Here is a 26509-nt window from a genome sequence, read left to right on the forward strand (position 1 = left end):
CTGAATTTAATCGAGTCTTTTGACCTAATTTACAGGAAATCCTGGGAAACAGAAAACAAGTTACCAATAATATAGGGAAGCAAACACCAAATCTAAAATGTGGGACATTCTACAAAACAGTAGTTTGATTTTTTCATAAAGTCAGTGTCATAGGGGAAAAAAAAGAGGGGAAGTTCTGGTAAAAGAGATATAACCAAACACCATGCATGGACTTTGATGAAATCCTGCTTAAACAGGTGCTTAAACAACACCAATAACAATTACAAGACATTTGGGGGACAATTAGAAAAATGCAAATATGAACTGAGTATTAGATATTGGAGAACTGTTACTTTTCTTTGGTGTGATATTGTTTTTTTATAGAAGGTAGTCCTTATTTTAAGGAAATTCGTGTTGAAATATATGGAGACATAATGTCATACCTGCAAATTACCTGCCAATGGTTCAACAACAACAAAAATAACTAGACACATAGGAAGCAAATGCACACGTATTCAAAAAGTAAAACGTTAACAAGGTGGCATGTGTAAATGCTAAATCATTGTACTATTCTTTACAACTGTTCAGTTTGCAAATTTTCAAAATAAAAAGTTGGGGGAAAAAGCCAGTAGGGTAAGAAGGTTAAAATAGAGGTAATACCAGGTGATCTCAATATTCTCCATGACATAGGAAGTAACGACAATAGCAGAAATGGCAATAGCATGAAGAGAGTGAAGATTTGGAATAACTGCTGTGGGGAATGGCAAAAGAAGCTACTCAGGGATATTTAAGATTTTATGGGGTACAGCTGAGGTGCTGTTAAGGACAAGTGTCTGAAAATTGCTCATTTTTGCTGCTATTAGCATCCCAAGCTTATATGCAATCATAGAATTTATTACATAATTATTTGTTTACTCTACTAAATCATAAGTTACTTGATGGGAGGGGTTTGGCTTTTATCTTTGAGTTTGCAGCACCTAGCAAGTACCTCGCATATAAGCACTTGATGAATGCATATTAAATAATAACAGCTTTGAATTTAATTTCTAAATAGTATGTTTTTATTGACCTTTTCCTTTTTACCTCTAAAACAAAGATGATGTTGGGTTAACTGCTTCTCTTTCAAGTTCCTATAGCACCATAAAATATTTGTAATACTTATTACAAACCTCTATCTTTGCATTTACCACACTGTATTGAAATTGTGTTTATAAGTCTGTCTTACCCAGTAGATTACAATCTTTTGAGCTCGGTTGCCTTACAGCTGTTTCACAAACTTTTAGTACAGGGGTTGGTCTAATACATAATAGCCATTTTAGGATCAGAGCTAAATAATTAAGAAAGATTTACATCTTAGTTTTCAAAGGCTTTATTTCTGAATGTACATATGATTTTTAATAAATACTTAAAAAGCAAAATTAATATTAATAAAGTACAATCAACAATATAAGATAAAGTGCTAATTTATCTTAACCTTATTATTCTGGATAAAACTCTGGGAAAACAATGGCTTTACAACATTTTAGAAGGCACAATAACACCCACTGGTTGCAAAGATCCCCTTTTCTTTCTATCCATTTGCTTCTCTTCAAGTTTTCAAAATGATGTGACAATCCTTTCCACGCCACTGAGGTAAAAGCTTCCAAATTTATCTTTAAAAGAAGTTCAGTAATTGGGTTCAGGTGACTTTATGAAAACAATTCAGGCGACCAAGCACTTTCAGTTTCAGGCACCGAAGATAGCCAATTTTCTGAAAATGGAAGACATTTGACCATTGAACAAGAACCAAGTCCAGAAACTGAATCTTTGGAAATCCAGTTTGAACTTTTACAGTTATATTTAGGTGTTTTCTGTTTCGTTGCAGTGATCATGTTGTCTAAGTTGAACTCCTTCTTAATTAAACATTTATCAGTTCTCCGTTTGTCATGTTTTGGTTTCCTTCTCGGTAACTCCTTCTGATCAGGGGAATTACAGACAGCAAGGCATTTCCTCAGAACCAGGGCTTGGGATCGAAGCATATCTGAAAAAAATACTTTTTTGGTGGTAGGAGGAACCCATTCATCAACATCAGTTTTAAGACAGTGGTTCAAAACCTCTGGCTGTGTAACACTAGATACTATAGGGTTTCTGGATCTCTGGCTGAGTGGTTTTTTATTTTTTGGACAGCTTGGGGTGGACTGCTGTGTATCATTTTCAGAGGAAATCCTTGCTTTTTTATAGTTAGCATCAAGATCTGAAATCTCTAATTTTTTTAAAGCTCGTTTCATCGGGTGAATTCTTGTTTGGTGGAATCGTGCAATTGGAGTTGACTGTGAATATGGAATAAAGTCTTGGCTATCTACAAAATCATATTCTGAATCTGACTGAAAATGAAGTGGTGAAAAACATGTTTGTGGATACACAGTGGCAGATACGCTTTGCAAGGATAATTTTTGTGAAGACAGGTTAGAGTTTTCAGAAAGTGATCTCAGTGAAAAATCGGATATTGCAGGATGACTTTCTGCTGAAGATGTTTCCCACTGTAAGATAATATCCTGTGATTGCTTTGTAATTTCTGTTGCAACATTCACTTCTTTAGTATTAACATCAAAGAGATCAGCAGAAGCATTGTAGCTACCTTCTTCATGACCAACAGAAAAGCTGCATGTTAAGTTATTATTGACAAGTCCATAAGGCACATCTTTCAATGTATTTGGACCATTATAAATAGCTTCTAAAGGATATGTAAGTTCCCTGCAAATTGTAAAACTGTCATCTTGGTTCTTTAGCCACCTATAATGTTTATTTTCTAAGCTGCTAGGGTCACAGACATCATCATACTTCCTAGAACAAAAAGTTGTCAACTTTTCACTTATTTCTGAAAGTGATTTTTCTCTACATCCATTCAAACATTTGATATTGAGACAGGAATGGTTGCTCTCTGAAGTACTGGATCTGGGTGAAATTTTAGCCCTATGTGCTTGGTTTCTGGTAATTTGCAAATCTTTTGAAGATGGAAAGAGAGGTGACAAATATGCATTTTGCAGAAAATATTCAGAAATTTCTCTTCCTTTACTACTTACAGAGACAGTCTCTCCTATGTTATCTGGTTGTGAATTCTTTTTAGCACCAGGACTTGGATTTGTTTCCCAGCTGGAAAGGAAGTAATCTTTGCTAGAATTTATTTTGACTGTTGCTTGTGATGATCTCAGAGCTATAGGGGGTGTTTGCAGGGCTCCAGCAGTTCTCTGGAGAGTCAAAGATAACCTGCTGTGGTTTGTATATAATTTTTCAATATCATTATTTAGATCACATTTCCTATTACTGGCATCTGTCTGGGTTACAGCAGCCTCACTTTCAATAACTTCCAAAAACTTGTTCAGGCTTTCAGAGAATGGCAGATCATCCCAAATCTCAGGGTCACAATCCTGCAAATCACCAGCTAGGTCTTCAAGTCTGAGTGATGAAGATGGCCACACAGATCTCTCCTGAATACCAGTAAGGGTATCTACATTATGATGTTGGTGACATGCTAGCTCAGGCTGAGAATACCTATTTTTAATTTCCTCTGTACTGTGGAAGTACTTTGTACCGCTAGGTTCAAGAAGTGTTTGCATTTTCAAAGGGAAGGAATTCGAGTCAGTAACATTGATTTCATCATAACTGGTGTGAAATGCACTCAGCTGATTAGCGTGTAAGCCAAGTTCTTCATCCAACTTTTCTGTTTGACTCTTTTTATCCATATATGAAACAAGGCTCCATGAACCCTGAATAGGATCAAGGCAGCTACTAGAACCAGTGGCCGCTAAAAAGGAGTTGCATTTTATGTTCTGGTGAACAGTACCAAAGGCCTTGCTTTGTTCTGATGCCGAAAAATCATAATCTGTTAGATGTGAAACAACGGAAGTGAGTTCAAGGGCTGGTTGCAAGAATCTTGAAAAACTATGTCTGTCATGGAACTCTAAAGAACAAGAACTGCTGTCAGATCCCCATATGCTGCTGAGATCATTATTTGAATGACCTAAAGTGAGTAAGTAGCTATTAAATGTCTGGGATCCACAGTAAAGTTTTCTGAAATTGGAAGGCTGCAGAAGCTGATGGAAATAGTCAATGACAGTGAAGCCTGAGACATCTGGGTCTGGCAGAATAATCTGGCAAGCTGTTAGTGCTTTAACTTCTCTCTTGCGGTCAGGACATTGCTGTATGAAGTTATTAAACTCTGAACTTTGCCCACCTTGGTTTTCAAAATTCTGTGCAAGAAGTAAACAAATTTGAATGAGAATAATATTTTCTTTCTTTGACTCAAAGGTGAAACAGGTTTAAAAGGTTAATGTAGATACAATTCTAACTCTCCATCCCCCCTAATTTTAATTCTCTTAATGTTAGAGGCAGAGTAGTAATAAGTAAGGGAATGTAATCTTAGAGACTTTTCTTCAAATCATTGTTCCAGCATTTCCTTGTGCTGGGATTTTGGATAAATTATTTAACCTCTCTGAGCATTAGTTTTATCATTTGTAAAACAGGGATAAAAATGTAGGATTACTGTATTACTAATGACATGTGGAAAACTGCACAATACTAAGCAAATAGTAGTTTCTTAATAAATGGTAGCTAATATAGTCCTCATAAGCTCCCACAAACTTTGAGTATTTAAGGGAATGTCTTCACTTCTTAAAAAAAAGAGGTTTCTAAGGGTTTAAAAAAGAAAAGTTCTATAGCTCTGTTTCACCTTCCTTTAGGATTTTTCTCACAGTTCAGTCGTGGAGTATTCTATTTCTCTTTTTAAAACCTGATTAAAGTGTGGACAAATATTCTATTTGTTCCCTTTAGCACAGATGAGACAAAAAATGTTACAGGAAAATAAAGAGCATAAATACAGTCAGTGTTCCAGAGAACAGGTTTCTGATACCAAGATAAGGAACGATAGTACTTTCAAAAGAATGATATAGCTTTGTAGTATTTTTCATGGCTAACTTCTTTGCCTGCTTTCATAGGTCTGTGCTAACACATTTTTTACCACATGGGCTTAGACTTCCAGTGAGGCTTTGGCCCCAAAGAACCCGATGTAACACTCTCCAGCCCTAGGTACAACTCCTTGGGAGAACTGAAATAGTTCCTCAAAATTATTTTCTATAAGGTTTAATTCTCTTGTAGAACCCCAGTTGAGAAAGGCTGTTAAAGTATGATTTGATCTCTCTAATCTGGTTTTAATTGATTGGTGGGCAATTCTTCCACCTCAAGAGATCTTAGTCACTGGAACTCTAGAAGTGGCCGTACCCATTAAAAGTCCACACTTTTATTTTTAAACTTTTATTTTTAAACATACAGTGATGTAATTTTTTCTAATGCGTAAATCTAAAATCACCTGTAAGTGTTAAACTGTTCAATTAAAACAAAAGTTAGGGTTTTAAAGAATCATCAACTAGGAATCAACCAGAAGCCCTCTGATTTCTCATCTTGGCCTTTGTCTCATCTTGGCCTAGCAGTATAACCTAGGACCATTTATCCTCTCTGAATTTGTTCTCTCATATCAGAATATGGATAATAACCATGAAGTGAACGTACTGGACTCTGAAAATGATTAAATCAATTTTAAGTTTTCTTCCAAAAACTACTGACTCTTAAGGCTTAAAGAAATCTCATAAAATCTTCATTCAGGAACAAAGCTAAACTTCCATTTTTTTTTTAAGATAAAAAACCATCTCCTGTCAACAGGCAACACACCATACCTATTTCCTATGCACAATGCCTAGCACACAATAGGAATTCAATAAGTATTTTTCAAAAGAATAAATAACTAATTCTTTAGCATCAATACATTCTTTTAACTTCTGTCACTTTTGTAATTATTTTAGACCATCTTTCTTAACCTATCAATACTCAGATACTTTGCCTTCTATTTTAGTTCCCTTTTTCTAGATGATAGAATTAAAAAGTAGAGAGTTGATAAACTCATTACAGAAATTAAACAAAATTTGGAGGGTAAAACACCGAATATCAAAGCAACATATCTAATATTTCTGAATTTATAATAAGTTTAGACTTTTGAAGCTCTGAAAGCATCATCTGACTTCTGAAAGGAGAAGTTGCCACATAGTGTTCTAACAGACTACCTGCAGACTACTTTTTATAGTTTGAAGTACTTCCCCAGACTGTCACATTTAATAACTCCTAAAATCTATTCAGAAAATTCAAATCATTTAATTACAGTGGAAATGTTAACAGAATACTAAGAAGAAAAAGTTTCAATTACCGTCACCCCAAAAATAAAGTTTTGTCCAACAAAGCACGTTTCAACTGCTTTAGTTAGTAGGTTCTGTGCTGTATCACTGTCCAGTGTTTCAAGAATTTCATTAGGATCCTCAATGTACCTTGATTAAAGGAAAATAAAAAATGTGAAGAGATAAGCTTTGAGATTCTAACCTGCCATAAAATCAGAAGATAGTTGGAAAATGCAACATGAACCTTTTGAGTTACAGATATAGAAAAAAAAGTGACTTAAAAAGCTAAGTATTTGTTTCTTCTAATTTCCCATAGCCTAGAAAATAAAAAACAACTGATCAAGTGTGAATAAAGAAGACAACTGTCAAATAACTAGGTCTAGCAATTTAAATATTCTAGTGGGAAAAAAGTGGCAGTGGGAGAAGTGGTAGGACTTCAGGACCTTCTAAAAGCAGAGGGAAGTTTTTCCTTTCCTCTGGTAATCTTAGCTGTGGTTCCTCTGTTGTCCCTTTCTTCAAATCAGTTTGTCCTTAACCAGAAGGACATGGACATAGATTTCTTCTGCCAAGTGGTTGGGAGTAAAGTAGAAGACAGAGGGCAAGTAAAAATGTCAACTACTTATATAGCCTTATATTTTCAAGACAACACCTGCATAGGCCAAACTATGCAGCTGAAATTGCAATGCAAATGAAAGAAATGACAAAATTTCAACTTCTCACATGTAAATATTCTCTGGACTAGCTTTTTCTGCCCCAAGGGACCTTCGTCACTTGACTGCTAACCTCAATTTGGATAATCCTTTAGTTTGAAATGATTTTACTTTCTCTTTCTGTATTTCCCTAATTTGGATTAGAGTTTTGTAACCTCAGTCAACATTCTAGTTACAATTTAGCCTGAATAAAAGAAGCCTGGTTTAACATCATACAAGATTATTCAGGATATAAAAATCTTCCTGTTCCTCACAAGATTATCTTTTAAAGGAATTGATGATCTGAAGTTGATTGATCATCTTTTCACTAAATGCATATTATCTTAAAAACCCATATCTTCAAATTCTGTTGATATGCTAAAGGAGTAGCTAAGAAATAATAAGATGTTTTAAATAGTCCTACCTGTGCAAACCAGTGGCTGTAAGACCAAAAAATTTATCTAAGCAACTTCCAAATACAGTAATGCCAAACAGCTTGTTTGATTCTGCAACTTTTAAGGAAAGTTTATATCTGTAACTGGCATTTTCAGCTTCACCAACAGAGCCACATTTTGGACAATTAGACCTGGGAAAATGGGAGGAAAAAACCAAGAGTGTTGAGACGCTCATTAATATTTTTTTTCATATGATAAAAAACAACTCCAGGAAAGTAAAAATTAAAAGTAAAAAGTATTTTTGTATACGATGTCCCTTTACAATGAAACTAATTTTCAAACTATTTCATATCATCAACTTCTTTTGAACTATTCTATCCACTGACTTAATTAATTAAGCAGCACAAATGAAACTGATAAAAATCTTTGTGTATGAGAGGGGTAAAGACCTTATGAGTTATCTAAATCATTATTAACAAATTGTGGTATATTACAGTTTGGGGGCAGGGGACAAACTAAACTTAATAAAGTGAGCATTAAACCAACTGAAGTCATGAAATTTAATGACTATTTTCTGTTAAGAGAATAATGAATAACCATGAAATATTAAATAAATATTGACACACATGATATCTAACTGAATTTTTCTCACTATTATAACTTCACTTTCAATTCACTGGAATATGGTGAGAATTCATTAGATGACAAAAATTAGATAGGAAAACCATGCAATTCAGCTTGTTTTGAAAACAATATGTAATTGTGGCCAAGGTCTTTCTAATAAACAACCTCATGCCAAATGTGAATCTACTGCCATAATAGCTGTGTGGCCCTGGGATAGTTACTTAATTCCTTAAGCCTTGATTTTCTATCTGTAAAATCCTAAGCTGAAGAAGGGCAAAATGAAGCAAAATAAATAAAGGCTCAAGTGCAGATTTTGCCAAGTTAATAAGTATTAAATCTCCTTCCCTATAATAATTACATTAAATATTGTGATGCTTTTTGTTACTTTTACTTTACTGTTTTTCTCTCCCTGTCTAGATATTTACAATAATATCTTCTAAGTTTGGTATCCATCTTTCAAATACTTAATTTAGCAAACTAATCCCTTAAAACATGTAAGGTAATGGTTTATTTTCTGATTTTTCACGTTGCTAATTATCTGAAGTTTTAAAAACTGGCAAAAAGCAAATAGAAAATAATGTTAAAAACAAGTTATATAAATTTGATTGCTGCAGGACAGCCAGTAGGGGGAGCCTAAAACCCCACAGTATCCAAGCTGATTATTTTGAACAAAGGTTAGGCTGGTACTTCATATAAGATGTTACTGACTCACCATCATTAGATAGGTGCTAACTATTTTTTATTTTTGCTTTGCTGAGGACGGATCTGTATCAACCCATTCATATGATCTCACCCTACGACAAAACATCATTCACACCAGGCTCTAGTAATATGAATTAAGTTAGTTCACTTGATATTCAGCCAAGAAGCAGAAAAATTCAGATCAGTGGTTCTTAGTTTTTATATATCTTGAAATCCTTTGAAAATCTGATGAAAGCAATGGACTCATTTCTCTCCAACAGAAACACATATAACCACAACATACAACATTTAAAATATTATTTCCAGGAGAAGATGATTCATATACACATATAACCTGCCCCAGATCCAAGGTTAAGAACACTCTGATTGAACTATTAAATTTTACCACCGGGGAAACCCCTGATACTCTCTCAAACATTAGGGACTGTAAAGTCAATAATCCAAGCCCTTGAGCTTGAGGCTTGCTCCGGTGAAGTGTATTTATATAGTGGAGAAGCTAAGCCTACCTATAGTTATGCCTAAAAGTCACCCCTGGAGGACCTCATTTATTGCTCAGATGTGGCCTTTCTCTCGCTAAACCCAACACTGCAAGTAAAACCATTGCCCTCCCCCCATATGGTACATGATATCCAGGCATGAAGGTCTCCCTGGCAATGTGGGCTATGGATAAGCCTGGTACTGGCACAGTGGGATCAACAATGCCTTCCTGACCAAAAGGGGGGGGGGGGGGGGGAAGAATTGTAAAAAAATTTGGTGGCTGAGAGAGTTCAAATACAGTCAGGAAGCTATTCTGGAGGCTACTCTTAAGCAAGCTTCAGCTAGATACTGCTATTTACCATGGCTTGCCAAAAACCAATCAAAACCATTCCTGCCAACCTTAAAGAACATCTAGGGCGCTATATGAGATTCTACAAAGGTTCCATGCACTATAATTACTTTCCAGAAACCTACAATCCCCAGATGGGTTCCTAGATAAGTCCTGAAAGCCAGAGGCACCAGCCTCTCCGGAACATCAACTAGTTTCATCCCTCTACCCCATATTATCAACAGCCTTTTCCAACATGAAAAAGTTAGAATGGGCATAGCCCAAATGCCTCTAAAGATGGGAAAAAAGATCAAAGGAGAAGGTAGAGTTATAATGAGAAGACAGGATTTAACAAATGAGTATGACAGCTGAATCATTATATTGATATTTCTTTTAGTCTCCAATGTCTTGGAGCAATTAGAAAGAAAAACTTAAAATTGTGGAACTGTATTCATACCAAACTCTAAAATCTGTTCTATAGCTAATTATTGCAGTATGCTTTGACATTTATTGCTTTTTTTGTACATATGTTGTTTTTCAAAATTAAAAATTGAAAAAAAAGAACACCCAGATTGGATAATTACATGTCTCTGAGTTTATACTCAGTTTAAACTGAAGGGAGAATGTAATGAAAAATATTTTAAAAATATATATTTCAAAGGCCTCCATATACTGCTTCCCCACCAAAAAAAAAAAAAAAAAGAGAAGAGTAAACTACAATTTAAGTGTGTAAAATTCACTTTGACTTGCTTAAGTAAATGATACAAACTTTTTAGCTTGTTGGAGGATGGGGAAGAGACAGATAGTGGTCTTTAAGCTATGGTTCCCATTTTAAGACAGAAAAAGAAAGTTCTTAGTATCAGAGACAGATTTTGGGCTAAAGGGACTATGGATCCCACTAAGATACCCAGAAGGACAGTTTGTATGTGTTTGGGAGGTATGGATAAATACAGTCCCTCCCCAACTCATAATTAATTTGGGGACAGTATATATACACACACATGCAGACAGACACAATCATCTTCTTAGATGTAGGACCAAAATAACTTTCATGTTTTTATATCTACATATCTGTGTTTATATCTATAACTACATGTATTTCATGGAACCCTTTTTCAAATGAAATCTCATTTGTATCCCTAATACAGGATGAGAATGAGGAGCTCTAGTTGAAACTAAGGTAGGGGCCATAGCCCTATCTACTACTCAGTACTACCCATTATTACTTCTTTAATCCCTGCCTCCTGCCAGGGGCACCTCCATGGAGCACTAACGTACTGCAAAGTAAAGCTTGAAAACCTACCACTGCTCTAAACTATAAGCATGTCTCATTTGAAGACTAAAAATAAGAAAAAAGTTATCCCCACAAAACACCTATTATAGCTGTAGTCACTAAAGATTTTAGGTTTTAAGAAAATCTCTGCCCTTCAGTGTCTCTAAGATTGTCCATAAAGGCTCAAGTATGGAAGTCCATTGTCATAACTTACTTTGCTATAGCAATAGGGAATTCAAAGTAAGGAATTTCTTTTTCCCATATTGCCTAAAAATGACTCCAAATAAGAAAAAGAGAAGCAGAAACAAAAGTAGAAAAGATAGCTATCAGAAATGACAGGAATAAGGAACAGATTTATCTGTAATATTACCAATGTGATATACTTACAGAGAACAGGCTATATTACTGTGGACTAAATTTCTACATGAAAGGATCAAGTGGTGTGGGTATTACATACTTAAATGGTTCAGTCAGAGCTCCCCTTTCCCAGTGCACCTTAAGTTCCAGAAAAAGGGGTATATGCCATTCTGGGTACAAGTGCCACTGCTAGTTTTGGAGGCAGCATGGTGATTACGAGTATAGACAGCAGTCAGCTTGTTTTAGGCTTGAATATTTTTCTGCCACTATTTAGCTGGTTATGTAATTTGAGGCAAGTGATTTAAGTTTTCTAAGCTTCATTTTCCTCCTGTGAAGATGGTGCTAACAAAAGAATCTACCTCAAGTATGTTACATTAGAAGATACAGGGCCTACAAGCTCCTAGTATATCACAAACAGTCATTATTATCAGTCCAGAGAAGTAACAATGATATCATTGTTCAACCTAAACTTTAGTTTACGATTATCTTCAAAAGAAATAACTTGGAAAAAAAAAATCAGAGTTTTAAAAATAACATTTATCACCCATATATTACTGATTATGTATCAGACAATGTTCTAAGCTCCTCATATATAACTCATTTAACCCTCACAACAAAACTATGGAGCAGATATTGTTATTTTCCCCATCTTACTGAGGCTCAGGTAATGTAAATGATTTGCTTACATACAGCTGTAAGTGACAAGATTGCGATTTAAACTCAGGTACTGTGGCTCCAGAGAATTATCCTTTTAGTTATTGCAATAGGTATTCTATACCAATAGTAGATTTGTGATAATACTATTTGGAAATCCTAACATATGCCACGCATTGTACCAAGAGATTTCTGTGCAATAGCTCTAACTTTATAATTATCCTATATTGTGGGTACTACTTTCCTATGCTACAAATGCGTAGACCTTAGGCAAGGTCATATAACCAATAAAAGTCAGTGCCTATTCTCTGAGGCTTGCCATCTTTCCTCTATACCACAAGAGCAGATCCTAATGAAAGACAAATAACTATGAGTTTTAGTGTTTTCAAATCATATGTAGGAATGTGAAAATGGGTGAACCTAAGTCAAGACCTAAGACAATCTAAACATTATACTTTCATTTATCAAATCATTCAACTAACATTTGCTGAGCATTGTCTGTGAACTAGGGCCTAGACAAAATGCTGAAAATTTAATGATAAATAATACAACAGGGTTTTTATCCTCAGTGCTAACAAATGAGTACTTGAGAGGATGGCTTAATGGAGGTACAGTGATAACTACCAGAAGGACGACTTATAGTCTAGATGTAGTTTAGAACTGTCAACCCCTCCTCATTCAAGGCTAATTAGATAAAAATACTAGTTAGGGATATTTCTGGCATACTATTCTTAGGTATTTATTAGGCATCATTATGTAGAGCTATAAGAACCTAAGACTCGACTCTTTCTCTAAGCAGAGAAAAAGCATCCTTGAGGAACTCCAATCCTAATCTCTGATTTTTAGTCTATGAAAATCAGGGAAGGGTCTTCCAGGTTCTCAAGGTATACTTGGCCTGCATCTGTGTACCTAATGAAGTATAATGTGTCAAGAACTTTTCCGGAAGCTAAATGATGGAGATTACTAAAACATGGCCCCTGCTCTCAAGGATTTCACCTTTTTAAATTTTTATATATTTTAAAAATATCTGGGGATCATGCAAAAACAAACAAAACACACGCACCATATTTCCAAGGATATCACAGAAGTGTTTCAAATTTTTGACTCAGGACTGGGACTTACTCACAGATAACTTATGCCTTGGTATAGTGAAGAAAACCCTTACTTGCTTTTGAGCCATAGGAACTTTATAGTGTACACTTATATTTCCTCTCCCATGCTTACAAGCTTTATACTTTTACCTTCTGGAAACTATGATTATCCGAGAGAAGCACTTTTGACATGATGGGTATATAAAACTTGAATTCTGGAGAGCAAGTACAGAGGCAAGAAGAAACTTTCTTCTTCTATTCATGTGTTCACACTAAGGCCTGCAAAATAAAATAGCCATTGGGGTGAATGACAATACGGACATTCATTTCTTAGGAAAATCAATTAACCCCCAGGACACAGCCAGTAGATATCTTTTGTTTCATTTTCAAAGTGAAGGTAGTATTAATGTATTGAAACATTTTCTTTTTCTGCTTAAATAACAGTATCAATAGACAGAAAATAAGATTTAAAACAGAGTGGCTCAAGCAAATATTCTGCTTCTGAATAGATGCTCCATCCTAGTAATTCAGGGAAAATGTCATTTAGCTTCTTTCACACCTTTATAAGAATTACATAGAAGTCATTTTTAATGATTAATAGCAAGGAAATTACATGAACCAATTAAAGAATCTAAATTAGTAGGAAAAGGCTCTTTTTGGCTAAAAATCAATTTAGTAGTTTTCAGTGTGCATATTCTAATACATCTTGAAGAAAAAAAGCAATCAAATTTTGCAAACAGAAAGAGCAGTGTTACAAGGTTAAATAAAGTACAGATCAAAGTACTTTAAGATCCTCAGAGAAGCAAGTAAAATACTTTTGTTGAAGTACAATAAAATAGCAATATTATTCTTTAAAAATTCAAATGTTGCTCTTCTTATCAGAAAAATTCTAAATTGATTAGCCTATTAATAGTATAAAATAAACATCTCTGTACATATTTAAGATAAAACTTTGTTAATAAACTTTCATTTGCAAACACATGGTAAAAGCTTTCATTCAGAAAATGGGTAGAATTATTTCTAATAAGGTGGAACATTAGTTTAAAAATGGTAATAGAATCTTATATATAGTTCTTCATAGAGATGATCATAAATATAGAAATGTGGTGACTATGGAAGGGAAATCTCGAAGTGATAATTACCCGTCCACAAGTAAAATCTTTCTTGAAAGTAGAACTTGCCACCTAAGCCAACAAGATGTAAACTTGAAAAGAAAGATAAACTAATTTACAAAAATCACTGATCTGTGCCTAGAAAATAAAGCTAATCTTGCCTAATACTTGTTATCCTTGTTTTGGGATTCTTAGGTACATACGATTAATAAAGTTCTAACAAAATCAGTCACCAGACTTATTTCTAGACTTGTCCCTGTAGGCCCCATAGGATCTCCAAGGACAGGGTGGAACAGCTGATAAAGGAAAGAAGGAGAGGGCAGGAAGAAGGGTCACAGGAAACTGGCATTATCAGTGCTACTAACTTCAAATTCCTGGCCAATGCAACAAACACTGGAACACACGTCAGCAAAGGTGCCTTCCAAGTTTCTTCTAAAATCCAGTTTGGAATGGGGTTTAATACGGTTAGTTAGGGGAGATAAAATACGGCAAACCTTTTTCCTGAAAGTATCACCTCTTTCCTGCTTAAAATCCTATTAAGAATTTCCTTACAATGGCCTGTGGGGCCCCTTGCCCATCTCCATGACCCCATCATTCTGTACTACCCTGCACCACTTTAACCACTGTACTCCAGTCTTGCTGGCTACCTTTCTGCTCCTCAAACACACCAAATGGTTTCTCTTCCCAGGGCTTTTATGCCTACTGTTTTTTTGTGTGTGTGTGGGAGTTCTTTGTATAACTGGCTCTTTCTCATCCTTCAGTCTTCAACTCAAATGTTATTTCTACTTTATTTCAAGTGGATACCCCCTTCATCTTAGTTTCTATAAAATCATTCATTTTATTCCTTCATAACAATAACCATAGTGTACCAATCCTATACACGCATTTTGTTCTACCCCCACATGTCCATAAATTCCATAAAGACAGGAATCTGGTCTATCTTATGCTCCAGTACATCCTCTTTGCTTACAACAGTGCCAAGCACCCAGTAAATTCTCAATAAATATCACTGGATGAATGAATGAAAAACTGTAAAAAGGATCTTGCCAATTTTAAAAAAATGTATAAAATAAGCTAGGCATGTGCTATTAGGATTTTCATCCTTTTTTGTTTAAAGACTTCCCTAAAAAAGCCTTTCTCTATTAACAAAAATGTTTTTTTCTATACTCAATACTATTCTACCTTATTCTATAGTTCTATAGTTCTATTTATTTTATTGTTTCTTGTCAATCCTCTATCTCTACTCAGTTCTGTTCTCCCTGTTACCTTTTTTCTTGACCTTCTTCCTTGCTCTTGATGCTCTACTCATCTATATTAAAAGCAATATTCAAGAGTAATCTGAGTTCTGTTTCCAGTGTGTGTGTTCCACCTCTTCCCCCCACCCATGTTTCACATTTCTGTGCCTTGTTTTTTTTTTTTTTTGTTTGTTTTTTTAACCCTTCTCTCTGTCTAAAGTGCTCTTTCATTCTCCTGGCCTCTTTTAAGACTTTTCTCAGGTATCTTTTTCTACAGGAAGCTTTCCCAGGATAGGTTAAATGATCCTACTTTTAAACTTATCACTATCATATTCAATTTATCTGTTTAATGTCTTCTTCTAAAATCAGAGTAAGATCTTAGAAGATCATCTCTTTATGTTCCCAGGTCTAAGCTCAATAATTGTCAATTTGAACTTTAGCCATTAATCCTTTCTGATTTTCAGCTTCTTTCTTCCTCATCCAGAATTTCACCATATATCATTTAATACATTTTCATCTACATTTATCCTTTCTGCCATGTTTTTTCCCTTAATTGGGATCATATTGTGAACAGACACTATCTTCTTTAAGGCTCTAAAATAGAATTTTACATTGCACTACAACTATACAGATACTCATCCAAGCACATGTGGTTTTTTTAGAAAAATTATTTTATTATATTTTATTGTGAAAATAACATATATACAGAAAAGCAATAAATTTCAAAGCACACCGCAACAATTAGCTACAGAACAGATTTCATGGTTTGGTGTGGGTTACAATTCCACAAGTTTTGGTTTTTCCTTCTAGCTGATCTAAGACACTTGAGACTAAAATCAATATAATGATTCAGCAGTCATACTCAGTTGTTAAACCCTATCTTCTCTGTTATAACTACACCTTCTCCTTTGATCTTCCTTCCAATCTTTAGGGGTATTTGGGCTATGCCCATTCCAATTTTTTCATGTTAGAAAGGGTTGGGTCAATAGCATGTGATAGGAGGATGAAGCTAGCTGATATTCTGGAGAGGCTGGCCCCTCTGGTCTGGGGAGCCATCTGAAGGTTGAAGGTTTCTGGAAAGCAATCATAGTGTATGGAACCTTTACAGAATCTCAGATAAAGCCCTAGGTATCCTTTAAGGTTGGTGGAAATGGTTTTGGTTGGGGTTTGGCAAACCATGATATATAGCAATATCTAGTTGAAGCCTGCTGAAAAGTAGCCTCTCGACTCTATTTGAATTCTCTCAGCCATTGATGGTTTATTTGTTACAATTCTTTTCCCCAAGCATATGTTTTACACAATTGTTAACAAATTTAAACTTTAGGACATGAATTGAACATATATGATGAGTAGGACACTGAGCTAAGTGTTGTGGGGGAATAATTAAAAATAAAAACCACTTTCTGTCTGAAAAAAATTTACTGTCTAATTGGGCAGACAATTTACCCATATACATGAGAAAACTAAGTAAGTAGAAATCTTGGTGATTAATTTATATGTCAATTGTGCAAGAACTAACTGCTATAATTTTAAAGGGTTATTAAATTGCTTTCATTTATGGTTTTATTGCCCTCTAGTGGATTAAACAAGTATGTCTAAAAACTCGCAAATTTGAGAAATGAAATGAAAAAAGGTCAATATACTGTTTTTACTAATTGTATTTTACGTGGTTAACCCCCAAAAATGGCAAAAAGACCTTCCATTCACTATATGGTAGACAAAAATAGAATTACATCGTTTCGGGCAGTCACTATTAGCTATTCTTTTCGTTGTTTTCAAATTATTTCCCTTCTGGTATTTGTCACCTTGTCTGCTTTATGTCTCTCTTTTTGTCTACTCTTTGACTCACAGTATGGCAAATTTATGTTTGATGAATAACTAAATGAAGGGCAGGTATTAGTAAATACTAAGGTTAGGAAAACATGATGATTAACTTGAGAACAACTTCAAATGTGTCATCTCTTGCAATTTATCTTCCTCTTGATTTTTACTGGGAAAGGGGATGAAAATAATGTTAAATTTCTTTCAGCACCATCACAGTCAGAAAACCATATTCCAACTCAAGCTCAATACATTTACTTATTCATAAATTATTTATTGTGCAATGGCTAAGTATCAGATGCTAGAGAAATAAGTGATAGAACAAAGATTCCTTCTAGTCACCAGACATACTGTCCAAGCAAGAGAAAGATATTAAATAGACTACAAAAAAAGTTTCATTGCTGTTGTGGTAAATTCTATAATACCATGAGAAAATATAAGAAGGGGATGATCTAGTCTTAGCTGAGGGGAATAGACAGAGAAAGGAAGATAGGAAAATACATAATTTGTATTTTTAAGAATTTCTCTGAATGGTGTGATTAAAAGTAGTTTTTATTTCCTTTATTTAAATATTTTCTAAATATATCACTTTTATACTTAGAAAAAATGATAAATACACTTAAAATAGTGGAAAGGAAACTTGGCAATAACATACAAAGCTCACTGATTATAACTCCTTGCACCCCATTTTCATAATTGCCAAAGTTGACAAATTTTGGTGTGCATCAAATCAAAGGTATGGGATGAGGGTCCAAGAATTTACATTTCTAACAAATTGCCAGGTAATGCTTATGTTGTCCATACTAGAAAACCGTGGGTCTGGCCATTAGGACTGGAAATAATCTTAAGTCTGATGGTGAACGACACTTGTGACTAATTTGGTTGAGTCTCCAAGTACAAGAAGGTATGCTCATGCACGCACACACACTGACCCTTTAAAAAAATTTTAATGTAATTTTATTAAGTTATCTTCACACACCATAAAATTTATCTAAAGTACTGAATCAGAGCTTCACTATATCATTACAAAGTTGTATATTCATTACCATGATCATTTTTAGAAGATTTGCATTACTCCAGAAAAAGAAATTAAAAAAAAAAGAGAGAAAACTTTCATACATCTCATACTCCCTACTCTTCCCTCTTATTGACCACTAGTAGTGCTGTCTATCAAATTTTAAGACTTAACAATAGGGGTAAGTTAACTAAGACAGTATAGCATTGATACATAATGTTTTTATCAGTGAACAAAAATTCCAGAAGTACATCCACACAAACATGGGCAACTGACTTTTTCTTTTGAAATATATATATATGATTATTATCAAAGATAAGGGCTAGAGTTAGATTAGAGTTGGATTAGAGTTCAACAAATTACAGTACTTCCTTCTGGCTATTCTAAAACACTGGGCATTAAAAGAATTACCTATACACTAAGGCAGTCGTCAGTCATTTGTTAAATCCTAATTTCTCAGATACACTTCCCTCTCTTATTTGATGTTTCCACAATCTTTGGGGATATCTCGGCAATGACCATTTTAATTTCTTCGTGCTGGAAAGGGGTGTTGACCTCTGTGGTAGTAGAATAACCTGACTGTTGTTTCTGGAGAGACTGGTACCTCTGGGTTTCAGGACTTATCTGGCCTAGGAGCAATCTGGAGGCCTTAAGTTTCTGAAAAAACAAACTCACTAAAATAACTTAAAAGAGATTTAGTTAGACCACAGGGCACCCCCTAGAGCTTTCAGGGATAATGCTGGTAGTGGCATGGCATACTATGGTAGGCTGACATATATGCCTAAAGCTTGCATAAGAGTAACTTCCAAAATGACCTCGACTCTCTTTGAAATCTCTGAGCCACTGAAAATTTATTTTGTTCCATTTCTTTTAGCCCTTTTGGTCATTCTTAATCCCATGTGACAGGGCCAGACTCATCCCTGGGAGTCATGTTTCACATTGCCAGAGTCTTATACCCTTTGGAGTCTTGTCCCATGAAGGAGGGAGGGAAGTGAGCTTATATGCAAAGTTGGTTTAAAGAGAGAGGCCATATTTAGAAAACAAGAGAAGCTCCCTGGGGGTGACATTTAGGCATAATTACAGGCAGGCCTAGATTTGCCATTGCAAAAATAAGTTTCATGAGAGCATTCCTCAAAATCAAGGGCTTGGTTTATTAAATTGGGAGTCCCTAATGCCTGAGAGAACATCAGGAATTCCCTAGGTGGGAAAGTTTAATAGTTCCACGTTTTTCTCACAGTCTATCGTGGTGACTTGGCAATTTTTTATTTTCCAACCAAAATACTTTGAGATATATCAGATACCCAATGTTCCAGGGAACTACTAGGTTATACACAAAAAGCACAGCATCTCTAAACTTAAAAATAACAGATAAAACTCAGGAATAGATGTGACTACTGTTAACAGCTGCTTACAACTAGAACTTTTACAATGAGACTTCTTTGAACATTCTTTACTCCTTAATCATCAATTGCCCAATCTCTGCACACTTTCTTTAGTCAAAATGAGCCAATATGAGTCAATTATATTCAAATTATTAGGAAAAAATAACAGAATGAGCTAGAAACAAAATAAAAACTGGGAAAGGAATCCTTATAAACAAGCACTGTGGTTTGATCTAACAACGTATTCTTCAAGGAATCCTCATTCATTCCCCATTCTCCATCACTATCCAGATTATATCACAAACTGTGTTGACCCCTTGACAGTTACTATGCACTTTCAGGTACTGACATTGTTTCATGTCTCCAGGCTTCACTGTTTCTCTGAACAACATCCTAGCAGGGCCAAAAAGGTTGAGGAAAGAGTTAGATGACAGGGAAGTAAGGGAACCAAGGGGACTTACTGAAATGGCTGACTAGTTGGGGAAAAAAGTGAACTGAGCTATGGGCTATGTTTAAGAGGAAAACATCAACAGCACCGCAGCAATAACGGGGATACATAATGGTGGGGAGGGACAAGAGTTAGGGAGAGGTTTGGATTTTCTATTTGGTGAGGACGTGTTTATTGGCTATCTTTCTCTTGGGAGCAATGAAATTATCTAAAATTGACTGTTTACTTTGGACGTTATACATGAGGTCCAGCAGATGGAGGTGGCTGAAAGATGCACTGACTGAGAAGTAGATTGGTGAGCGTTGGTGCATACATATGATCGAAAACTGCACAACTACAAAAAGGAATGAAGTTGTGAGGCATGCAACAATGTGAATGAACATGTGGGACATGTGGTGAGGCAAAACAGGGCAGAAACAAAAGAGCAAATATTCAATGGTTTCGTTTAGAACATTCTTATACGCAAAATGGGGCCTAGACTGTAAACTCTTAAAGCAGTCAAATTTAGTCTGGAGTGATAATTGTTATTTTTGGATTTTGAGGGGCTGTTTTATATTATGTATAACCTGGTATTTAGCAATAAGAACAAAACCAAACAGGTCAGGATTAAGATAATTCAGAACACAGCGATAACGAAGACATTGCCTGAACTTCACCTAATCTTTGAGACCAAATGAAGGAAGGTTTATTTTGTCTAGAACCGAAATTTTCAATAGCACATAATTACTCAACCTATCTGGATAGATTATTTAAACAACCCAAACACAGGGAGCCCAGGATAAGAATGAGAGCCTTTAATCCTGTATAGTTTAATGCAATGCCTGGATACATCCCAGAGATTCCAGAGCATGTGTGTGTGTGTGTGTGTGTGTGTGTGTGTGTGTGTGTGTGTGTGTGTGTGTGTATATTAATTTTTTTAAAACATAACAACATACAAACACGAACATTCTTATCATATCATTCCATTCTTGGTATATAATCAATAACTCACAATATCATCACATAGTTTTATATTCATCACCACGATCATTTCTTAGAAAATTTGTATCAATTCAGAAAAAGAAATAAAAAGAAAAAAGAAAAAAACTCATACACACCATACCCCTTGTTTTAGTTTACTAGCTGCTATAATGCAATATACCAGAGACAGAACGGCTTTTAACAACGGGAATTTAGTGAGTTGCTAGTTTACAGTTCTAAGGCCGAAAAAATGTCCCAATTAAAATAAGTCCATAGAAATGTTCAATTTAAGGCATCCGGGGAAAGATACCTTGATTCAAGAAGGCCGACAACGTTAAACGTTTCTCTCTCAACTGGAAGGGCACACGGTGAACATGGTGGCGTCTGCTGGCTTTCTCGTGGCTCTACCAAAAAGGGACTCTCTCCAAATGTTTCCTCTTTTAAAGGATTCCAGCGAGCAACTCCACCTTCAGTGGGTGGAGACACACCTCCATGGAAATCATCTAATCAAAAGTTACCACCCACAACTGGGTGGGTCACATCTTCATAGAAACAATCAAAATGCTCCCATCCAGCAATATTGAATGAGGATCAAAGGGCATGGCTTTTCTGGGGTCCACCACAGATTCAAACCAGCACACCCCTTATCCCGCCCTCTCGTTGACTGCTAGTACCCAATATATTTTAGCCTTTCCCTTATCTTTTTTTCTATACCCTTTATCACTCCCTTTCATTGATCACTAGCCTTTCAATCTACTAAATTTATTCTAACATTTGTTTCCCTATCATTTATTGATTTTTAATCCATATGTTTTACTCATATGTCCATACCGTAGATAAAGGAGCATCAAACATAAGGTTTTCACAATCACACAGTTACATTGCAAAAGCTATATCATTATACAATCATCTTCAAGAAATATGGCTACTGGAACACAGCTCTACATTTTCAGGCTCTTCCATTCAACCTCTCCAATACATATTAAATAAAAAGGTGATATCTATATAATGTGTAAGAATAACCTTCAGGATAATCTATTGACTCTGTTTGAAATCTCTCAGCCATTAACACTTTATTTTGTCTCATTTCTCTCTTCCCCTTTTGGTCTAGAGGGTTTTCTCAATCCCTTGATGCTGAGTCCCATCTCATTCTAGATTTCTGTCCCAACTTGCCAGGAAGGTTTACACACCTGGGAGTCATGTCCCACGTAGAGAGGGATACCAGAGTATATTAACCAGATAATCAAAAAGTATTAGCAAAGTCCATTGTGGGATGGGAGAAAAATTATGGAACTATTAAACTTTACCACCAGGGAAACCTTGGATACTGTGCCAAACATTAGGGACACCCAAATCAATAGCCCAAGCCCTTGATCTTGAGGCTTGCTCTTGTGACGCTTACGTGTATAACAGAGAAGTTGAGCCTACCTATAGGTTATGCCTAAGAGTCACCTCTTTTGTTGCTCAGATATGATCTTTCTCTCACTAAGCCCAACTCTGCAAGTGAAATCATTGCCTTCTCCTGTACGTGTGACATGACATCCAGGGATGAGCCTAGCCCTGGCACCATGGGATCAACAATGCCATCCTGACCAAAAGGTGGAAAATAAGTGTAACAAATAAGGTATCAGTGGCTGAGAGCATTCAAATAGAGGTCCCTCTCACACATGCTTAAGTTAGACATTGCTACTTATCATAACTTGCCAAACTTCAACCAAAATCATTCCAGTCAATCCTAAAGAATACCTAGGGCATTATATAAGCTTCTACAAAGGTTCCATGCACTAGGGTAATCTACAACCTAAAAGTCTAAAAATCTACAACCTCCAGATAGATCCCTGGACCAGATAAATCCTGAAAGGCAGAGGGGCTGCCCTCTACATTTCAACTAGTTCCATCCTCCATCCCGTATTATCGATAGCCCCTTCCAACATGAAAAAGTTAGAATGGGCATAGTCCAAATAACCCTAAAGAGTGGGAGAAAGACCAAAGGTAATAATGGAGTAATACAGAGAAGATCGGGTTTAACAAATAAGTATGAGTGCTGAATTGTTATACTGATACTTCTTTTAGCCTCCAGCACCTTAGAGCAGCTAGAAATAAAAACCTAATATTGCTGAACTATAACCCATGCCAAACCCTGAAATCTGCTCTACAACTAATTGTTGCAATATACTTTGAAATTTATTGCTTTTATGTATATACGTTATTTAAAAAGAAGGAGGAGTATAACAGAGAAGATAGGATTTAATACATGAATACGACTGCTGAATCAATACACTGATATTTCTTTTTGTCACCAGTGTCTAGGAGCAGCTAGAAGAGAAAATGAAAAATCATGGACCTGAAACCCATACCAAGCTTTAAAATCTGTTGTATAAGTACTTGTTAAAACGTACTCGGAAATTTATTGCTTTTGTGTGTGTATATATGATTTTTCACAATGAAAAAATTGGAAAAAAAAAGTGAACCGAGCTATCCATTCATTCAATAAATGTTGGTATCGACCATTGGTCATGTGCAAGGGACGATAGTTCACCAGGTGCTAAGAGATTAAAGAGAGACCCAGAGGAGAAGGATATTAAGTTCTGAGGTTGTGATATGGTTAATACGAAGGAAACGAAAGGTACACCAATTAAAATGGTAACAGAACACCGGCGGGTTTCTTTTTTAAAACCCTTTGGGCTAGATAAAAAAATCTTGAATAATTCTTACTTAATGCTGGATCATGAGGGAAAAATTTGAGTAAATATTTAGCATGAACAGACATATGGCAATGGTGGTAAGGTGAGGATTAGGCGAAGGTAAGAGAAGTATAACATGTGGACCCAATCTTACAACATATTTCAAAAGTGTAATTTGTTTTTTAATGCTTTATAGTTCTCGGAGTGCTTTTACATTATTATCTGATCGACTCAGAAATTAAATGACTAATTCAAGGTCATGAATCAGGCGAAATCAGGTCTGGGACTCCTATTTTCTGATTAGCAGCTCATCAGTCTTTTTAGTCTATTACACTGTTTGCTTGAGCTTGACATTAAGAAACCATCTGCATTTGTTTCAAGACTGTAGCCAAAGGATGAAACTCTTCCTATAAAAAACTAGTCCCCAGTTCTAATGATGTAAGGAGAAGTACAACTGACTTTTCTCCCTTTCTTCATTCCTCTCAAATCTGTTCTTGCCTTACAAGACAATCTGTCACCTTGTTGCTCTCAGATTTCTTATTTCCTATTTCATAGCTTAAGAAATCTTAGTTATGGGAAGGGTGGCTATTCTGAATTGTTTTCTTAACCCTACCTAATGGTTTCTCTGAGGGTGCATAATTTGTCTTATTTTTCTAAAGGCAGTTATAACATGTCCCTAAGAAATAATTTACCAATACTAATATGAAAATCCTAGGAAGGGAAGAGAGGAAACAGGCAGGAGGGGAGAGAAAATTAAATAAACAAAAGCTAGAGACAAAACCTCCAATGAAAGGAGAAATATTGGTGAAAAATACTTTGAAAACATCACACAGGGAAATCTTAGTTTAACATAAAGTCTGTCTATGTATTGTCATTCATGACATGTAAAGTACTGGGCCAGGGATGGGGAAGAAGACAGAGTTACACAGAGGAAAAAAAAAAGGCACTTGCCTCTCGGAGTTTATAATCTATTGGCTAATACAATGTACAATTATCAATGAAGTGACACAAAGGTACAAATAATGGGAATTGGAGAGGTACTAAAGGCTTACTCATTCTGTTTATGTTCTGCCTTGAGAGCAGGTCTTACTACTTTTCTTTTAGGTCTCAATTCTATTTCAGAAATATGTCTGAAATACGTCCTTTCCTTTCATTGTCCCACAGCCTTTGCAGCTAGTCAGACACTTACCAACTCTCACCTGGACTACTCTGCAGCCCAATATCTCAACAATCCAAAAAGAAATAATTATCGACTATATAATGTGTCAGATATTAGAGATAAAATAGTGAATAAGACACAATCTCTATCTATCCTGAAAGGGCTTATGGCTTTGTGAGAAAGCCAGATTACTAAACAGATAACAGAATATACTCTGCTTCTTGAGGGAACACTTTTTCTCCTAACTCAATGGCTGCTCTTTCTCAGGCTTCTTTATTGTTCTTCTTCCACTAGGCCTTCCTCTTTTTCTTCTTTTTTTTTTTTTCAAATTCTCTCCCTAGGAGATCTCAATCATTACTCTGACTTTAAATACCAGTTTTTACTCATGATTTCCAAATTTATCTTTTGGGCTCTGCCTGACCTCTCCACTTAGCTCTAGATTTGTGTATCCCAATTGCCTACCTGTCTTATAGACACGTCAAGTTAAATAGCAAAAAAACTTCTTTCCCTTCAATTTTCTCCATTCTCTGTAAATGGCACTACTTTCCAACCAGTAATGTGGCCAGATACCTACGAATGATCTTTCATTCCTCCTTAACACTTCCCACATCACATCCACCAATAAGTCCTTGAGTCTATTCCCATATTTGGAAACATTATTCACTGTTTTCCCTCACCTTCTGGAGGTGAGAGGGAGGATAGTGCATTGAAAAACTCAAAAAACACTCTTTGGGGCGGGAGTGGTGAGGCAGGCAAAGGCTGGCCAAGAAGGCCTCTGGATGCCATGCTAATGATTTTGGAATTAAAACTGAGGGTAGAAAGGAGCGACTGAAAGGTTTTAAATGGAGGAGCGCCCTGGTGAGATTTGCACTTTATCAGTCTGGCAATGTGGAAACTGGATTGGAAAGGAACAAGATTGAAAGCAGGAGGTTACTGTCATAGCTATAAAACAGTCATGGTGCCGAACCAAAATAATGGCAGTAAAAGTGGCGAGAAGTGTACAAATTTGGGATATTTAAGAGGTTAGTATTATTGGCTGGGCATGGAGAATGAGGAGGAAGAAATCTAGAAACTTAAAATTTTGTTTTTGGTGTGAGCATACCGCTCAGTTAAACCCTTTTCGCTCTGGGCCGCCAAAGCAGTTTTTAAAATAGACCTCTTCAGCATGTACCGCAGCCCTTTAGACTACAACAGAACTGTATCTAAATAAAACGGGTGAAATTCTTACTCTACTAATCTCACGGCCAGACTTTTACAAAAGAGGTGACTGGAGGAGTCCTGAAAAAGCAATAAGGGTAGGGTCCTGACTCTCATTCATAACTACGTTAAGGGTTTCATTAGGGATTCTTGCCCCTTACTCTCCCCAAGAACCTCCTCCCCTATCTCCTCACCTGTGGCAGTGGACAGGACCCAGTCCAAACCATGCTCAGGGACCACCAAGACTCAAGAAGATCGACTCGGCGGCTCGTCGGGCACTTAGCAATCAAATTTCCCACCGCCCCTTGCGCCGGAAGCGATGCTTTGACGTGATCCTTCAGAGCCAATCAGAAGAAGGCGCCGCCAAGGGTGGAGGTTACTACGAACTCTTGCTAGCACTTGGGAGAGATCGTTTTGTCAAACTGGCGGGGCTTGAGGAGTGTGTGGAGCAGTGGTGCAGTCTGTCAAGTTGATGTTGGGGTGGCGCTGCGCCAACTGGGCGTAGGGAGCCCTTGAAGAGGTGGGAGCAGGCGGAGTGCCTCCCGGACAGGTGTTCGGAAGGGTGATTGAAAGGGGACGAAGAAATAGATGAAGAAGGGTTGGCGGAGCCTTAAAGACGGAAGGGGGCGCTGTAGGCGGACGAGGGGACATACGGCCCGGGGGCGGAGGGAGGAAGGGGGCGGAGGTTGGAAGGGGGCGGAGGTTGGAGGAGGGAAGAAGGCGGGCC

At 36.3% G+C, this 26509-nt stretch overlaps 2 protein-coding genes across 3 annotated transcripts in view; one reads left to right on the top strand and one right to left on the bottom strand.

Moving 5' to 3' along the window:
* DDIAS (DNA damage induced apoptosis suppressor) lies at positions 1–26426 on the bottom strand. Its single transcript, XM_077113435.1, has 5 exons — positions 25977–26426; positions 12920–13048; positions 7293–7454; positions 6212–6329; positions 1–4208 (listed from the first exon to the last, which is right to left on the bottom strand). Exons 2-5 carry the CDS (start codon positions 13030–13032, stop codon positions 1668–1670), a joined length of 2934 nt encoding a protein of 977 aa, XP_076969550.1. The 5' UTR covers positions 13033–13048; positions 25977–26426; the 3' UTR covers positions 1–1667.
* PRCP (prolylcarboxypeptidase) overlaps positions 26129–26509 on the top strand; it is a 100795-nt gene continuing 100414 nt past the window's right edge. Inside the window, exon 1 of one of the 2 annotated variants that reach the window (XM_077113438.1) lies at positions 26129–26302. The gene's annotated coding sequence lies outside the window, so the exon portion shown is untranslated. The remainder of the gene's footprint in view (positions 26303–26509) is intronic. The other variant, XM_077113439.1, reaches the window with a different exon arrangement.

Source organism: Tamandua tetradactyla, chromosome 8 (genome assembly GCF_023851605.1).
Source record: "Tamandua tetradactyla isolate mTamTet1 chromosome 8, mTamTet1.pri, whole genome shotgun sequence".
Classification (NCBI taxonomy): Eukaryota; Metazoa; Chordata; class Mammalia; order Pilosa; family Myrmecophagidae; genus Tamandua; species Tamandua tetradactyla.